Source organism: Mchenga conophoros, linkage group LG18 (assembly GCF_057382185.1).
Source record: "Mchenga conophoros isolate Kocher_MC1m ecotype Shallow Benthic linkage group LG18, M_conophoros_male_GT1.1, whole genome shotgun sequence".
Taxonomy (NCBI): Eukaryota; Metazoa; Chordata; class Actinopteri; order Cichliformes; family Cichlidae; genus Mchenga; species Mchenga conophoros.
Window position 1 is genome coordinate 22,948,173 of NC_140543.1, and position 15,790 is coordinate 22,963,962.

Below are 15,790 nucleotides of genomic sequence, written 5' to 3' on the forward strand. Positions count from 1 at the left end.
TACTGAAGTCAAATTCAAAGTAAGCAGAGAAAGGAGAAAAAAAAAGTTAGGGGTAAAAAGAAAAAAGTTTTGCTCACTATCTGATAATCATCTGAGTTTTATTAGATCATTGTTTTTGTCAAATTTACATTTAAGACCAAATACATTTTGTTTTCTGGTTTAATCCTAAAGAAATGTTTTTTATATATATATATATATATATATATATATATATATATATATATATAAAGCAGGAAATAGAGAGAAAATCTGAGAAGCAGCAGAAAAAACCCTCTAGAGCAAAAACAACATTTTAGGAGTCACATTTTCATCATGAGTTGTTTTTATTCATTACATCCACTGAACAAATGTCCATTCCAGTGCGTTTCACTTCTATAACACTTTTATTGTGATTGCCACGCTTTAATCTGGCCATGATCCATATAAATATGCATTATTGCAGCAGTATCACAGTGCACTGTACAGGCCCAACCCGGCAGATACGTAGAAGGAGAAGGGGGACGATGTGAAGGAATAGAAGAAACAAGGAATTGATAATACAGCTGCTTTGATCCAATTGCTCCCCCAAACCCTTGCCCTAGGCACTTGGTGTACTGTAGCTGTGAAATGAAAAAAAGCATCGCTGCTTCCACTAGCCTACAATGGAAGCTTAAGCTTTGTTTCTGCTCCGCGCTCAAAGATGAAACAATTGGTGCGATGTACCTTTAAGCCTGTGCAAAGATTTGAAAGTGCCCACGGGGTAGGGTTTAGAGAATGATTTGGTATTTTCTAATCCGGGGTGAGTGGTTACAATTTGTCCAAGTAGTTGTCGAGGGCAGGTATGCCCTCTTTCAGACCTTTGCGTTTCCTAATTTCAGCGACAACTTGGCAGGGCCTGCTGGCAGGGTCGCTGGGGTCTCCCTGGAGAATCTGCCAGTGATCAAATACGCACTGGGGGAAGGCCTGGCCTCCAGTGTTACTGCGCAGGTCAGCTGTGAACCCTGGAGGTCAGAAAAACAGATAAAAGCATTATTTCAAATAGAATAGCTTCATATACAAAGACAGCAACTCTGTCAGCTGAAACTAAGTTGCTGGATATGCCCTTTACATTTGTCTTAAACATGTTTGTTGAGACATTTACCAAGTTTACCAAGCATGTTTAAGATACCAGACTGAGATGATTTGAAGATGGGTGAGGTGGCCGTAAAGGGATGGACATGGTCAGCAACAATACTCAGGAAGGCTGCGGTGTTTAAATAATACTAAGTTGGTACTAAGGCATCCAAGGTGTGCCAAGAAAATATTCCTCACACCATTACACTATCATCACCACCTCTTCTGCTACTGTAGCCCAGCTGATGTGTTGTGCATTCAGAGATGCTTTTCTGCATATCTTGGCTGTAATGAGTGGTTATTTAAGTTGCCTAACTGGATGTTTTATCTTTTTCACACCATTCTCTGTAAACTCTACAAACGCTTATGCAGGAAAATCCCAGTAGATCAGCAGCTTGTGGTTCCATCTGGACCGAACAACCATGCCACAGTCAAAATCACCTAAATCACCTTTCTTCCTTATTCTGATGCTCAGTTCGAACTTCAGCAGGTTTCTTGACCATGTCTACAAGCCTGAGGATAAGACGCTGCCATGCAACTGATCAGTTGATTCGACAGTTGTGTTGATAAGCTGTTAAACTGTGAGCCCGATAAAAAGGCACGTGAGTGTATATCTTCACAAACATTTCAGAGATCCACTTTAGCTTTTAGACCTCTCCAGTCCCTCTTTTACCTAAGCCCTCCTTTCCAGCTGAGAGTTAAAACCCACCACAAAAGACTGCAAGCAGTATCGACTGAAACTCACCAAAGGATTCGTTGACTGGCAGGTAGGCTTTCACCACAAACATGGGCGTGCCCATCACTTGGGATTCCTCAAAGACATGACCTCGTTTCCTGTTCAACACGCCATAGATCCCACCGACAACCTGCTCTGGGCACTGCATGGACAAGAGGCACGGCCACAGATAGTTACTAAAGTTACTAAAATGTTTTTCCTTTCAGAATATAGAAGAGCTCCAAAAAATTACAAGCCTGTGTTCAAGCAATGTCCAGGCGCCCACTCTAGTCCAAACACCAACCTGAATCTCCACAAGATAAACCGGCTCCATGAGCCGAGGCTGAGCAGTGAGCTGGCAGGCGTACAGGACCCTGCGAGCTGTGGGAATAATTTGTCCTCCCCCGCGATGAATGGCGTCTGCGTGCAGTGTCACATCATGAATGTCAAAGCGAATTGCGCGCATGTTCTCCTCACACAGTGCACCCTGCAGGGCGAGGACAGAGACAGGAGTGTGTGAACGCAAGGTTATAAATAGCTAGCTGTTTTACAGTCTAATAAGAATTTAAAATGCAACACGAGTATGAATTAATTAGCTGCCCACCTCCTTAGTTGCCCACTGGAAACCAGCCACTACGCTGTCCTTGATCTCATTGAGGTATTGAACCCCTTTTGTCATGTCTATCAGCAGGTTGGGCCCGGTTCCATCTGGACCGAAGCACCAGATCTTCCTGGCTTCTGTCACCTCCCACTCATACTTGTCAGCAAGGTAACGTGCACGGGCTTTGAGCTCCTGCCGAGCAGTGACATCCCCTTTCTCGATATCTTCAGCCAGGCCGTCGGGGAACGGACGGGACTTCATGAAGAGACGATTGTGCTTGTTGGGGGACTTGGACAGACACAGCTGGTCGGATTCTTCCGTCACCGTCTCTCTGTAAGACACCACTGGGTCGGATTTCTACAAAGAGGTAAAGAATTGGTCAGGATTGATGGTATGAGCAATACTTCAAAAATATGGGAATAAAATGTATATATATTTTTTATTTTATCTAATTCTAGCCCCACATAATCAGTAAGGCTATGTAAAGCTCTTATGTTTAGCATTTGAAAGCTACTTGTCCTAATTGAGTGGTTGTCAAACTGTGCACAAGCAGAGGAAAAATATTAAATGAAATTAGCAAATAAATATGATTGATGTCTGCAATCACAAGTTTTATTGTGATTAAAAGTGAACCTGGATTATATGTAGTCTCAAGAATGAGAGAGAAAGAAAAGGCAAAATTAAATCAGTCCTAAGGGGTTGAAAAACAAAGCTCGTGCAGAAGTAGCAAAAACTGCAGTTCCTCTAGTCACCACTTGAGGCTGGCTCCAACATCTAGCCAATCCCCTTAGACCAGGGGTAGGCAACTCCAGGCCTTGAGTGCCGGTGCCGAGGAGGTTTTAGATGTGTCCATGATCCATCACAGCTGATTTAAAGGGCTAAATGACTCCTCAGCATTTCTTGAAGTTCTCCAGAGGCCTGGTAATGAACTAATCATTTGATTCAGGTGTGTTAACTGAGGGTGCGATCTAAAACCTGCAGGACACCGGCACTCAAGGCCTGGAGTTGCCTACCCCTGCCTTAGACTAACATGTTAAAATGGTCAACTTTACTGCATTAAAAAGCACATTTATAGCCTGGTTCAAAAAACGGTTCTGGCCTTTATGAAGAGTTACCCCACTTATAACAACTCTGAGTGGGGTGATTATTTTTCTTTAATAACTCATCTACCCTAATAATTGATTTGATAGGCAGCTGGAGCCAGTCAGAGTCCACTAGGCCTCATCCACTACTTCAAGTCATTAAAGTGGACCTCTTCTTTTTAATGGGTTACCTGATTAATATTATTGCTTGCTGTGTGGTACAGACCACCCATCTATTTAAACACAACAGTTTAAATTGTATTCAGGTTTATAGTTCGGATTGTCTGTCGTGAGGCTGCTTTTCATATATGTGACGTAAACAAATCAGTACTTGTAATAGCTATTAATATTAACCTTGCATCAGTGACCTGTCTTGCACCTTGCCAGTAAACCTCTACTCCTTTGCTCACCTTCAGTGGAATGCAGGCGTGGTCCTCCTCCAAGTCCTTCAGGCAGATCTCCAGGTGAAGCTCTCCTGCTCCAGCGATAATGTGCTCCCCGGACTCTTCGATGATGCACTGCACCATGGGGTCTGACTTAGCCAGACGCTTCAAGCCCTCCACTAGCTTGGGCAAGTCAGCAGGATTCTTGGCCTCCACGGCCACTCGGACAACAGGGCTCACGCTGAACTTCATCACTCTCATGTTGTGGGCCTGAAGATGGAATCGATGAGTGATAAGACTAGATTCTTTTAAGGTTTGTTTTATCAGGAAGCCACACCAAATAATGACTCCGTGTTAATAGCTATTGATTCATTTGTCATGCCTCGGTTTTTAAACTAGAGCACACTCTGTGTAGATACAGAACAAAGGGAAAGTGACACGCTACCTGTTCAAAGGTGGTAATAGTTCCAGTCTTAACCAGGAACTGGTCTACTCCAACAAGACCCACGATGTTGCCACAGGGAACATCTTCAATAGGCTCCACATAGCGACCCATCATCAAAATAGTCCTAGATTGACGTGGTGATAAAATAAGAAGGATATAAAAAAAAGAAGAAAGGGGAGTCACACATTCTGAGCTTTTCCTACTATCTTGGACCTGTACTGTGTACAGTTTGTAGATAAACATGCCCACCTCTGGATGGGTTTGATGTAGAGGTCTTCCTTCTTGCCAGGGGTGAAGTTTGGCCCCATGATGCGCACCTTCAGCCCTGTGGACACGCAGCCAGAAAACACACGGCCGAAGGCATAGAAACGACCCTTGTCACTGGTTGGGACCATCTTGGAAATATACATCATCAGTGGGGCCTTAGGATCACAGTTCTTAATACCTGAGAAGAGAGTTTCGAAGTTGTGAATTTACCACAGTCAAAATAAACAGTGATAATTCTTCTAAAGCTACTTAATAATAATACAAATACTTTTAATTGAATTGAGTCACGTGAAGGTGTTCTACTGACCCATGGCAGCCTCGTCATCTCCGGGCCCTTCGTAGAGCAGCTCACAGCGGTATTTCTGCGCAGTGACGGGGGAGGGCAGGTGGATGGTAATCATCTGGAGCAGGGCCTCTCCGGCAGGGAGCCAGCGTCGCATTACAGCCTTCAGCAGGGGCTTCCCCTCCTTCTCTTTGTCCTCTGAGTCAAGTTTGACATCCAGCTTTTCAATTAGCTTGGCTGTCTCTTCTTTTTTGAAATTCATGATGGCATCAAACACCTAAGAGGTCAATGAGAAAAAGGACAAAAAAAAAAAAAAAATTAGGGCATTAATCAAAGGCAGTGACTTTTCAGACTCTACTTAAAGTCTAATCATCTTAGTTTGGATCCAGTCACAGTCTGGATCTGAAATGTCTGAAATTTAAGAGCTTTAAATCACCTTTTAACAATGTTAGAAACATAAAAAATACACAATTTGCTGAAATAAAGCATCTTTAGTACATTCACCTTAAAGATGGGATCCAAAACAAGCTGGCAGAAAGTTCGAGGTAATTTCTGACCATCGGGGCCGGTGGCGGTCTTACTGAATTTTCCAGCACTTGGATCGAAATATCTGGAAAATGCAATGAAATTATTATATAAAAATATGTTGCCTGAATATCACTTGCTGCCCACTGTCTTGTATTAATGCTTAAATTTTAAAGAACCACTAAACACCACCTGAACATTGACACAGAAAAAGGGGTGTGGTCCATGTACAAGCATCCTTCTTAACACATGCAGCACCTCTGATGTACCACACTGTAACCAGAGAGGGCACTGTACGTGCACTCGTGTTCACCTTTCTCCCCACAGTTTCTTCATCATGTCCTCCACTTTCTTGCACCTCTCTGCTGGTCCCAGCTGTGCAACTCCTTTAGCAGCAAACTTAGCCACATACATCTCAGCGAACTGCTTCAAGGTGAAAGCCCATCCGTGGAGGCCCGAGCCAAAGCCAACTGTTCCAATAACAGGGTCAATCTGAGGAATAAATGATAGCATTCATTGTAACTACCCATATATTGAAAGTTTTAGAAGGTATTTTACCAGCGTAAGTATGTATTCACCATAATGTTCCCCATGGGTCCACCCTCATCCTCTCCATAGGTGGAGATAATGACGTTAACGTTCTCCACAATACGCTGGAAGGTCTGATAGAGCTCATCTGGCTCCAGCTGCAGCTCAAGCAGGGCCCGGTCCATCTTGTTCATCATGAGAACCGGCTTTATGCGCTCAGCGATGGCCTGACGCAGTACGGTCTCGGTTTGCACGCACACACCTGTCAGTGGAAACAAACAGGTAAGCCTCAGTGCGTACGAGTGTGTATGTGAGTGACAGGATGAGTGTTTTATGTCTAATTACCTGAGACACAGTCCACCACAACCAGGGCTCCATCAGTTACTCTAAGGGCAGCGGTGACCTCAGAAGAGAAATCAACGTGACCCGGGGAATCGATCAGGTTGATGAGGAAGCCGTTTCCGTCTTTGCTCTGCTTGATAAACGCCAAGTCGTTCTCTCCAAGCTCATAATACATGGAGATGGCCCTGAAAGAGAGTGAGAGAACATAGAAAAACCTTGAGATGTGTTAACTCTGCACTGATAAATTTAACGATTTATGTAAATAAATCTCAAAAACTGCACTCACACGGATGAGTCAGACCATCCTCTAATAAAAGAGACAGTAAAGACTTTCAGCTGCTACTAAGTGTCCTGACTGCATAGATTTGAATTAATAGTTGGTGATCTCTGCTGGTGCATTTATTATATACAAACATCCATGTGTAAATCTCTAAAACAGTGTTTTTTAACACCTCTCTAAATTTGGAACAGAGAAACAATTCTGCAAGTCAAATATGGTACTTAACGTGTGTCGATAAAGTATAACACCACGAGCAACTTACAAATAAAACAAGTGCTGTGATTATGAACCAATCAAGTATGAGATGCATGTTCCAATTAAATACACAGCACAGCCCGCCGCCTTTAGAAACGATGTGTACCTTGAGGTTAAAATACATAACACAATTTCATAACAATAATGAACTCAGTATGGCACAAATATTTCTTATCCCTACAAACACAACCAAACAGGGAGATCTGACAGCTGAAGGCCAAGTACGTCTTCTTTTTGAGTCAAGGTCTTAGTATGATTGATGAGTTATTATGTGTACCCAATATTTCCTGCCAAAGATAGAACAGTATTGATCGCTTCCAATCAGTATATTTGTCTATGACACAGACTATATATAAGGGATGGCCACACTTGCCAGTCGCAACCTGAAATACTCTTTACGTGCTTTATTATTTATTATCCTCAAAGTCAGATAATAATTTTAAAAAAGGAAGATCAAACTGTATAAAATAAGACTTGTGTTTAGAGAACGAGGCCACAAAGTCATCAGGTAAATGTTTCCTGAAGCAGCATTGTGTTGTGATATTTTGATACCACGGTAGCATTTACAGGATATTGTTTTATTGTGATATTATACAGAAAAGAGTTACTCAATAAGGCCCATTTAATAGTTGTTTTTCTCTTTCTCTCTGACCCAAGAATTGATGTGTAAGACTCACAGGCTGGTACCCCAAGGTCGAAAATACCACAGAGACGAGACCACTTCCTTACTCCCATCCTCCCTTCTTTATCTCTTAGAAAAAGGCTCGTTAAAGGCCAGGTGGTTTGTTTCAGAATTCACTAATGAAAGAACTCTGTATTCTATGTCTAGGAGTGTATTTTGCTGGGATGATCATAAATTGTAGCTGAACTGATAAACTACACACAGGATACTTCTTTGCTCACAAGGCAGGAAGACGTTTCCTTATTTGGTCTGTACCGGTTTGAACTGAGAACTTGCTGACACACGAACCTTTTTTTCCTCTATATAAGCTGTTATGTACTAAATAAACCTTTGAGTCGATTGGGAAGGCAACCTAAAGCAGTCTCTGTTTTCTTGTTCTCCCAAGCTGCTCCCGAGCTCGTACTAACACGCTGAATGGCATACCTGAGTGTTACTTTAAATAATTAGGAATCTTAGAAGGAAAGGACAGAACTCTGCTTATCGCTCGTGCCTTGGAGGGAAAACCGGGATGGACATTTTTTTCCTTCACATTGTCATTTTCTTTTACACTTCTTCACAATCAAACATCTTTTGGAACCAAAGAAGTCGCCCCCTGCTGGCCATTAGAAAGAATGCTGAATTTTAGCTTCACATTTGAGAACCCTAAGCAACACCCATGTCTCTCCTCTGCATTTTTACTCATTGATTAAAGTTTGAGTGTGATGTCAGCATATAGAAATATCAAAATCAAACCCACACAGATCTGATCAGGCAGATGACGAGAATTTGGGAGGTTGAACGCGTAATAAAAATATTTAAATTAACCAGTACTGTTAGGATAAATTATGAATAGTTCCTGCTACAAACACAAAGCACATACGTAGATTTGATGGTGATGCAGCGCTCCTGCTCGTCTTTGCGTGTGTCTGTGAAGCGGGTTTCTCCGGCACGGGACGATGCAATGATCCCCGCTTTGGATACCAGCGAGTCGGTCAGCGTGGACTTCCCATGATCCACGTGTGCGATCACGGACATGTTTCTGATGTTGGACTTTTTGTCCATGATGGCACGGATCTGATCCACCGTGAAGTTCACCTGGAGGGAGGGTTGGAGATTTAGAAGGGGAGGGGAGCAGGGTGGCTACAGTCATCCATTTCCAACTAGCACAGGCTCATTTTATTCATCATATGCATCTATTTCTGTCCACTACCAGCTCTCCCCAGCCGCTCCGAGAAGAGTTATAAAAAGAAAGACATGTTTGAAACTGAACCCAGGAAGAAGGAGAGTGGACACCGCTTAAAGACTTTACCTCCTGATTTCCAGAATTACTGAGTCACCATTCACCATGTGGCAACTGAGTGGGGGTGAACGCAATGTACCACAATTGCAAGAAAACACGGTCTCTTGATTTTAGACCTTAAACTAAATCTACAGAAAGAGTGTTAACCACTAAGTTTGCTATTTAATGTGTAATATATGAAGAGGGCAGTCCTCTAAGATGACAAGATGACAGTTTGTCTAGCAGTGGGTTGTTAAGACTATATAAAACCATCCCCATAATCCTCTGTAAATAAAAAATATGAAGAAAACAAGGTCCAGTGTCCCTCAAAGCTTTCCTAGCAGAACAAATGTATTCATCAATTCAGAAATATCACACTGGATATATAAATGAACACAACCAAAGACTCTTTTGGTGAAATAATTCATTTTTACATCACCCACTGCTGCAAAACACTCAGATGAAATGCGGTGCAGCTCTCTGAGTGTGACGTAGTGCAGCCTGCCTATATGTAATAACACGTTTCCATCGCTTCTTAAATAAAAAGCAATGACGCAATCTCTTCTAATCAAATGAAAATCTACATTTCCCCCCCACACACAAACAGAGCTGATGACATTTACATTAGACATGCCATGGCCATGTGCGTTCCCTCTGTGGGCAGCTGTATTAACGTGATATTTCTGCGGTCATGCCAGAGCAGCGTGATATTAAAGGCTTTGCAGTGGACGTCACAGTGAGAGCTGAGCGGCCCGTGCACTGGAGGCCACAGCCCTGCGTTATCGGCCGGCTGTTGCGCATGTTATAACGGCGCACAAACAGAGCCCTTATCCGATCACATAACACCACCGGGCATCGGCATCCATTTCACGGACCTGACGGGATCCGGTGCGGCTGCAGTCGGAGCCTACAACTCATAACGGTTGTTGGGTGCAGCATTTGACAGCGTGTTTTCCCTCGCTGCTACAAATACATTAAAGGCATCATCTATACATTTAAGGCTCTAGTTTCACTCACCATGTTGTCTGCAGGTCGTGGGTCTTTATGTGCGACGGGTTATTGCCGTAGTCGCTGCCTCTGAGGACAGGCAGTCCCGGTGGTGACAGGAGAGGCGCTGCTGCTGCTGCTGATGATGCGGCTGCCGTGTAGCGGTGTCCGGTCAGTGACTGCAGCTGCAGGGGGCGCTGCAGCTCAGCAGCCCGTCACATATCACATGTCCGTGGCGCTTTGCCATGTTATCCTAATACGTCCATGCTGAGTGCGCGTGCGCGTGTGAGTGCCCGGCTGTGTTTGTGAGTGCGTGAGAGTAAGAAGGGCGCACTTCTGTTGACTTAACCATGTATGTTTGTGCCTCCAGCTGCCACAAAAGATCCAAAACTTAAGAACAAGTACTTTTGTACAGTTGATATTTACATTGTTAGAAAGTAACATAATCGAACCAAAATGCACTAAAGTCAAAAGATAAAGTGGTTTGGCAACAGAGATGACCACTTTCTAAAGGAGGTAATACCAACTGAAGCTTTATTCAGTGATTAGTTTCTATGGCTTCAGCTATACAGACAGACAAACCTTTATTGTAATCCAGTCTATACACAAACAGTGTATAGACGCGAAGACACGTTTCCTGTGCAAACGGTGCGGTAAGGTCCATATAAAGGATACAGAATTAATTAAACATAAATGTGGATATCAGTATAAATATATACTGCACATTAGATTTCTTTGCGTTAAAGCTTTAACTCAACATTAAAAAAGAGCTTCATTCGAATCACGCATTTCTGTGGTATAGCATTTGATAACATAAATCCAGATTTTATAGAATTTGTATTGCTATTTGCTGTGTTTTGAGTAAATACTAAATATTTTGTGTATGGTTTTGGAATATCGTTGACACATTGATTGCATTTGAGACTTACCACACTACCACACCTATATATTGTTTTTGGACTTAAAAACTTTTATTTATTTGTTAATTTATGTATGTATTTATTAACAAAAAATACATTTATTTCTTTGTACACACACAAAAAACAAAATTCAATTCAATTCAATTTGTTACAGTGTGTACTGGCCTAATTGTAATCGTAAACATATGAAAATTCCGCAGGATTTCACTGTCAGTGCATCTGTTTAACCACACCGTCTGGTTCACTTCTCTTTAGCCCACCTAAGGAGCCAACGATGCATTAGAAAGCATGTATTACTGTTGGTTGTTTGCTTGTATTTCTCCGTATCTTAGCGTGCAGCTGCTTCTGGGCGTGTCAGTGAATGACGTTTAGCAGCACTTGGAGAGTGCGATGCATGCTAGAGCCAATTTCACAGGAAAGCCTTATCCGCAGCAAAAACTGAATGTTTCCTTCCTTTTTTCCCCATGCTCCGCCTCTTCCCCCCCAAACATTTTGATGTACACCTCCGCCTCTGAAATATCGATCCCCGTGGAATAAAGCAGGCCACTGCTAGACAGGGCGCCGTAGCAGTCCTCCACCAGCTGAGGGCAGAGCAGGACAAAACATGTTTGGGAGGTGCCAAGATATGTGGAATGGGACACTGAAATGAAAACTGAGTAATGTAAAGAACACATTTAATCAATCTGGTGCAATAATAAGTAGCTCTGCCACTGAAACAATCCCTCCCCCTGTGATAACAATTGTTGGGGAGGGGGTATCTTTCTTATTAAACCAGTGGACTGTGCTCTACATGTCCAGAAAGGAAATAACTGAAAAATACATTATTCGTGGGTTTCCCATAATAAGCACATAATGGGCTCTCATGAGAGCAGATGATTATTATCTCTAAAGAAAGCTTTACTCATGAATTTCAGATGAAGATAAAACCACAAAGCAAACGATGCTGCAAGACGATTTCTTTTTTCAATGTTTATTTTTAGTTTTGAGCTTGCATTTATAATTTCTGCTCATAGTCTCTAAATGTAGAAAATCTTTTGTTAAAACTCCCTAAAATACATATCATTAGAAAGTTCTACTTTTTGTCTTCAGAGCACTATAAGAAGCAAAACAAATTTAAATTTAGTGAGCAACAATAAAAGCTCTACACAGCTCCAAAGATTATTCATTGTATAATGCCCTTTTTAACACAAGGGAGTCCAGATATTAAAGTTTGTGGTGACTAAACAAGAACCAGTGGTTTCCATGGTCAGTGCAGCTGATAAAGCTGATATTACTGCAATATCACTGCGCAGTGTGTCACGTTTCCTCCAGCAGGGCTGACCTACTAAAACAGCAACGTTCACAGCAGAAAGAGCGTGCTGTCTGCAGTCGCATAGGCAGTGGTGTGCAGATTACTTCATCTGAAAAACGGTGTCTTTCATCTAATCATCAGATTTATGCAAAAGCTACAGAGGTAGTTTTCATAAACTCAGTGAAGTAGTCTTAAAATTGCAAAACAGTGGAGGACGATATCTTGATTGGCCTTTTAGCAGGAGTCTCTCTGAAGCTTTCGGTGTAGGACGCTGACTGCCACAGTGCAGCTTAAAGTGGAGCATGTCTGGCTTTTTTTTTTCTTTCTTTTTTTTGTCAAACTCCAAACGGTGGGAAATATATTCCCTTTACTAGTCACAGGAGGATTTTACACATTAAGGGAACTGATTTCCAAACTTGGCAGTAGAAAAATGAATAGATAACATTAAATTTAAGAAATAACAAAAACTATCGATGTTATGATATCATATTTTTAAATGTAATAATAAACTTATAAACTGATAGAATCCACATGATGTGCCTGCGGATACTGAATTTAGATTTAAAATGAACATTTGGGGTTGTTACCTGAAGATCTTTAGGGAAATCAGAAAGCCAACGAAAAAAAATCTTACATGATTGAAAACAATTCCCAGTTGCATGTGGGCATTCGCTGCAAGCGTAGCGCTGAAGAAGCCAATTACATGACACTTGTAGCTGTGAGAGTGAGGAGAAAGCTGTGGATTATCTCATACTAGTGGCACACATGATGGGAAATTTCAAAAAGCAGACGCTGAGCTGGTACTCCGTTGTAGCTGTAGCTGAAGGCTGTGTTTAATCTTTGTCTCCTAATTGCAGAGTTTATGATTTTACCAATAACGTACAGTCAGCTCCACTAGAGACAGCGGACAAGCGTGTTTCTCCTGTTTGCACACACTAACAATTTCCCAGCTGTAGATATAGAACGATTTTGCTCACATTAGAGCAATTACTGAGCTTCAGATAAGAGCTAATGAAAATGCACTTTGTGGCTGGTTAAATGACCTTGATGTAAGCTTCAAACATGTTTTCAGCCCGTGACTTCACACCCATGGACCTGAAGAAGGCATTTCTTTGATCACTGCAGTAGCTGTGTATTTTTTACATGATTCTTTTGCTCTCCACACATCTTATTGAACACTTTCTTGCCAGGGAATAGGGTGAGCTGTGAGACCATTTCTGTGGAGCTGCAGTCATTGGTACCTGTGCAGGTCATTTCACTGGAAGAGAACTGACCGCATAAAAGTGATTTCATGGTATATTTCATTTTAAAACACCCTAAGGTGTCCAATAGATGTTCTTTTCCTTCACCCTAACCAACCTGCTCTCACATGGAGATATCTGAATATGCATTCACATTGTGATCTAATATGCAATAACAGTTATGTGTACTGAGCAGCAACTTATTCCTGGTATCTAGAGATGTGCTCAAAATGCCCCGGTTAGATAATCACTGCACTCAAAGTACTTTGATACTCTCTAATCTCCAGTTAGAACAACAATAAAGATAGCAGCGCTCTGCTGCCATTTAATTAGGCGTATTCATGAATATGTTGATTTTAAAGCAACTAATATACTTAAGAAGCAAGTCTTTGAAAAACTAAAGTATAGCGGTCATAATGGATTTGTACGGTGGCTTCACTGTGAGCGTTATTTTCTTAAGTAAGAAAGAGTCTAACACAGCAGAATATGCTAATACACCATCCATTTCCATTAGTCTCACCAGAGTGTATTTAAATAACCTTTTTTGGCCTTATACAACAGGGGCTTTTTGACATTTGAATTGTATTTTAGGTCTGGAAATCCAACCTAGCCTGTAAAACAAGCGTCTCCACCAAGCCTGGGAATCAGACACCTCAGAGAATTTGATTTATTCACATTATGCATGCCTGACAAACAAAAGATAAGAAAGATTTGCGTCCTTTCTGCCGTGCCACAGTTTCACTTTCGTTCTTCCCATAAAGTCCCTCTTCACTCTGACTTTTGAACAGCTTAGTAAAGGTAACAAAAAAACATAAATTCAGAACCCAAAGAAAATATCTGGCATCTCTGTCTGCTTCGAGCCATCTGATGAAGGCAAAAATGTCATATAAAATTATGTGAAGAGAAAGGAAAATGGCTTTGAATTATTTGAGCTACCAGGCTGTGTTCCCTCAAAGGTGTAGCGATGCTTTGAAGTTGATATGGCAATAGGAGGATTGAGCTGATGGTGTTCATTCTTAAAAGAATGCTGACTATTGATTGTGCTTATTCTGCTTTTAGACGGGTGTAATACTAAGTAGCTCTGCCACTGAAACAATCCCTTCCCCTGTGATAACAATGAGATAATCTCTGCCAATGTGCATGTTCCCCTTGTGTAATTGCTGGAAGAACACATTATGTAATATCTTTTGCTTCATGGGGCGTGCTAGCATGAAACAGATGCTGTTAATTATGACAGCAAAGATAAGGAACGGATAACGATGTTTTGCATTAGGAAAGCAAAAAAAAAAAAGTCATTGATCAGCTTTCTAAAGAGCTGTAACTTGAGGAGCAAGTGTCTATTTGAAAGACACAAAGAAAATAAATACTTCATTTAGAAGGATGCATGTTTTTTTCTCATGTCGATCCACCTTGATTGATCCATCCCTTCACAGTAGCTTCAGCTGAACTCTTTGTTGTTGTAAACAGTTTGCTGACAAAAACCCCCAAAACATTAAGGTAATTATCAGTTTGTTTGCTGCCAGCGACTGAAAGAAACTGTCCAGGACAATCGCATTCTCTTTCTTGATGCTTTGACAACAAGCTTCACTGAAAGGTCTTTGCAGCTGTTTGCTGAAATGTTATTTTTCTCAAACCACTGAAAAACTGTAATTGTTGAGCCACTTTTTAAAAAAGAGTAGCTTGGACACATCTGCTGTTATAGATTAAAATAACCTTTGTAGATAGCAATTATATTTAATCTCAGTTTGGTTTTTGGTTTTTTAACCGTCCCACTTAAAGTTCGGTTTGGGGTGGGGGGCCGGTCATAATGGAGAAAACCAAGCACGGTGGTGGAGGGGTGATGATTTGGGCTTGTTTTAAAGCCACGGCATCTGGGCACCTTGCGGTCAATGAATCAACTGCAAACTCCTCTGTGTACCAAAATATTCTAGACTCAAATGTGAAGCCATCTGTCTCAGATAAATCTTGGCAAGCACAGCAGCAAATTTACAACAATCTACAATGAAAACAATGAAGTATTACTATGGCCCAGTCAAAGTCCAGACCCTAACCTGACTGAAACACTACACTTAAGATAGTTGTGCATAAACAGGTGCCCATAAAGTCCGCCACAGTGATGTGAGAGACTGATAAAGTCATAAAAAAAAGTTATTGCTTCTACAAGTAGATCTACAAGCTACTGAATCATTGGATCATGTGAAACGTTTATTTTTCATGATACTGTATCTTCTGGAAACTTGTTTCTGTAATTTTGGATCTAAGTGGACCAACAAGAATTTGGGGGTTCCCTGCTGCTCACTCATTGTTCTCTTCTATTTGCACATTGAGCCCTTCACTGGGCTTCATTATGTGAAATATTACCAAGACTATCATTAGTAACTCTTGGACTGTCTTAAAATCATTTTAGATGTGCCAGAACTGTCTCCAGCTAAACGACAGCTAACTGAAAGATAGTTCTCATCTCAGTTTCTGGCTTTGATGACCAAAGACCAAGCACAAAATCTCAGTGTAATCCTGACTTTTATTGACTTTTACCTTTTAATTAAATTAGTTCAAGTCCTTATTCAACCTTAAAGCCATAAGAAGAATCAGGAAGAAGTCCCATAGAAGGGG

General features: G+C 41.5%; 1 protein-coding gene across 1 annotated transcript; it reads right to left on the reverse strand.

Moving 5' to 3' along the window:
• Positions 1-304: 304 nt before the first annotated feature.
• On the reverse strand, positions 305-9,905 carry LOC146553771 (elongation factor 2b). The gene is made up of 14 exons (XM_085254990.1): positions 9,756-9,905; positions 8,340-8,554; positions 6,267-6,448; positions 5,972-6,183; positions 5,707-5,885; positions 5,373-5,478; positions 4,893-5,145; positions 4,568-4,763; positions 4,319-4,442; positions 3,901-4,143; positions 2,412-2,765; positions 2,112-2,294; positions 1,838-1,970; positions 305-980 (listed from the first exon to the last, which is right to left on the reverse strand). Exons 1-14 carry the CDS (start codon positions 9,756-9,758, stop codon positions 787-789), a joined length of 2,577 nt encoding a protein of 858 aa, XP_085111116.1. The 5' UTR covers positions 9,759-9,905; the 3' UTR covers positions 305-786.
• Positions 9,906-15,790: the final 5,885 nt, after the last annotated feature.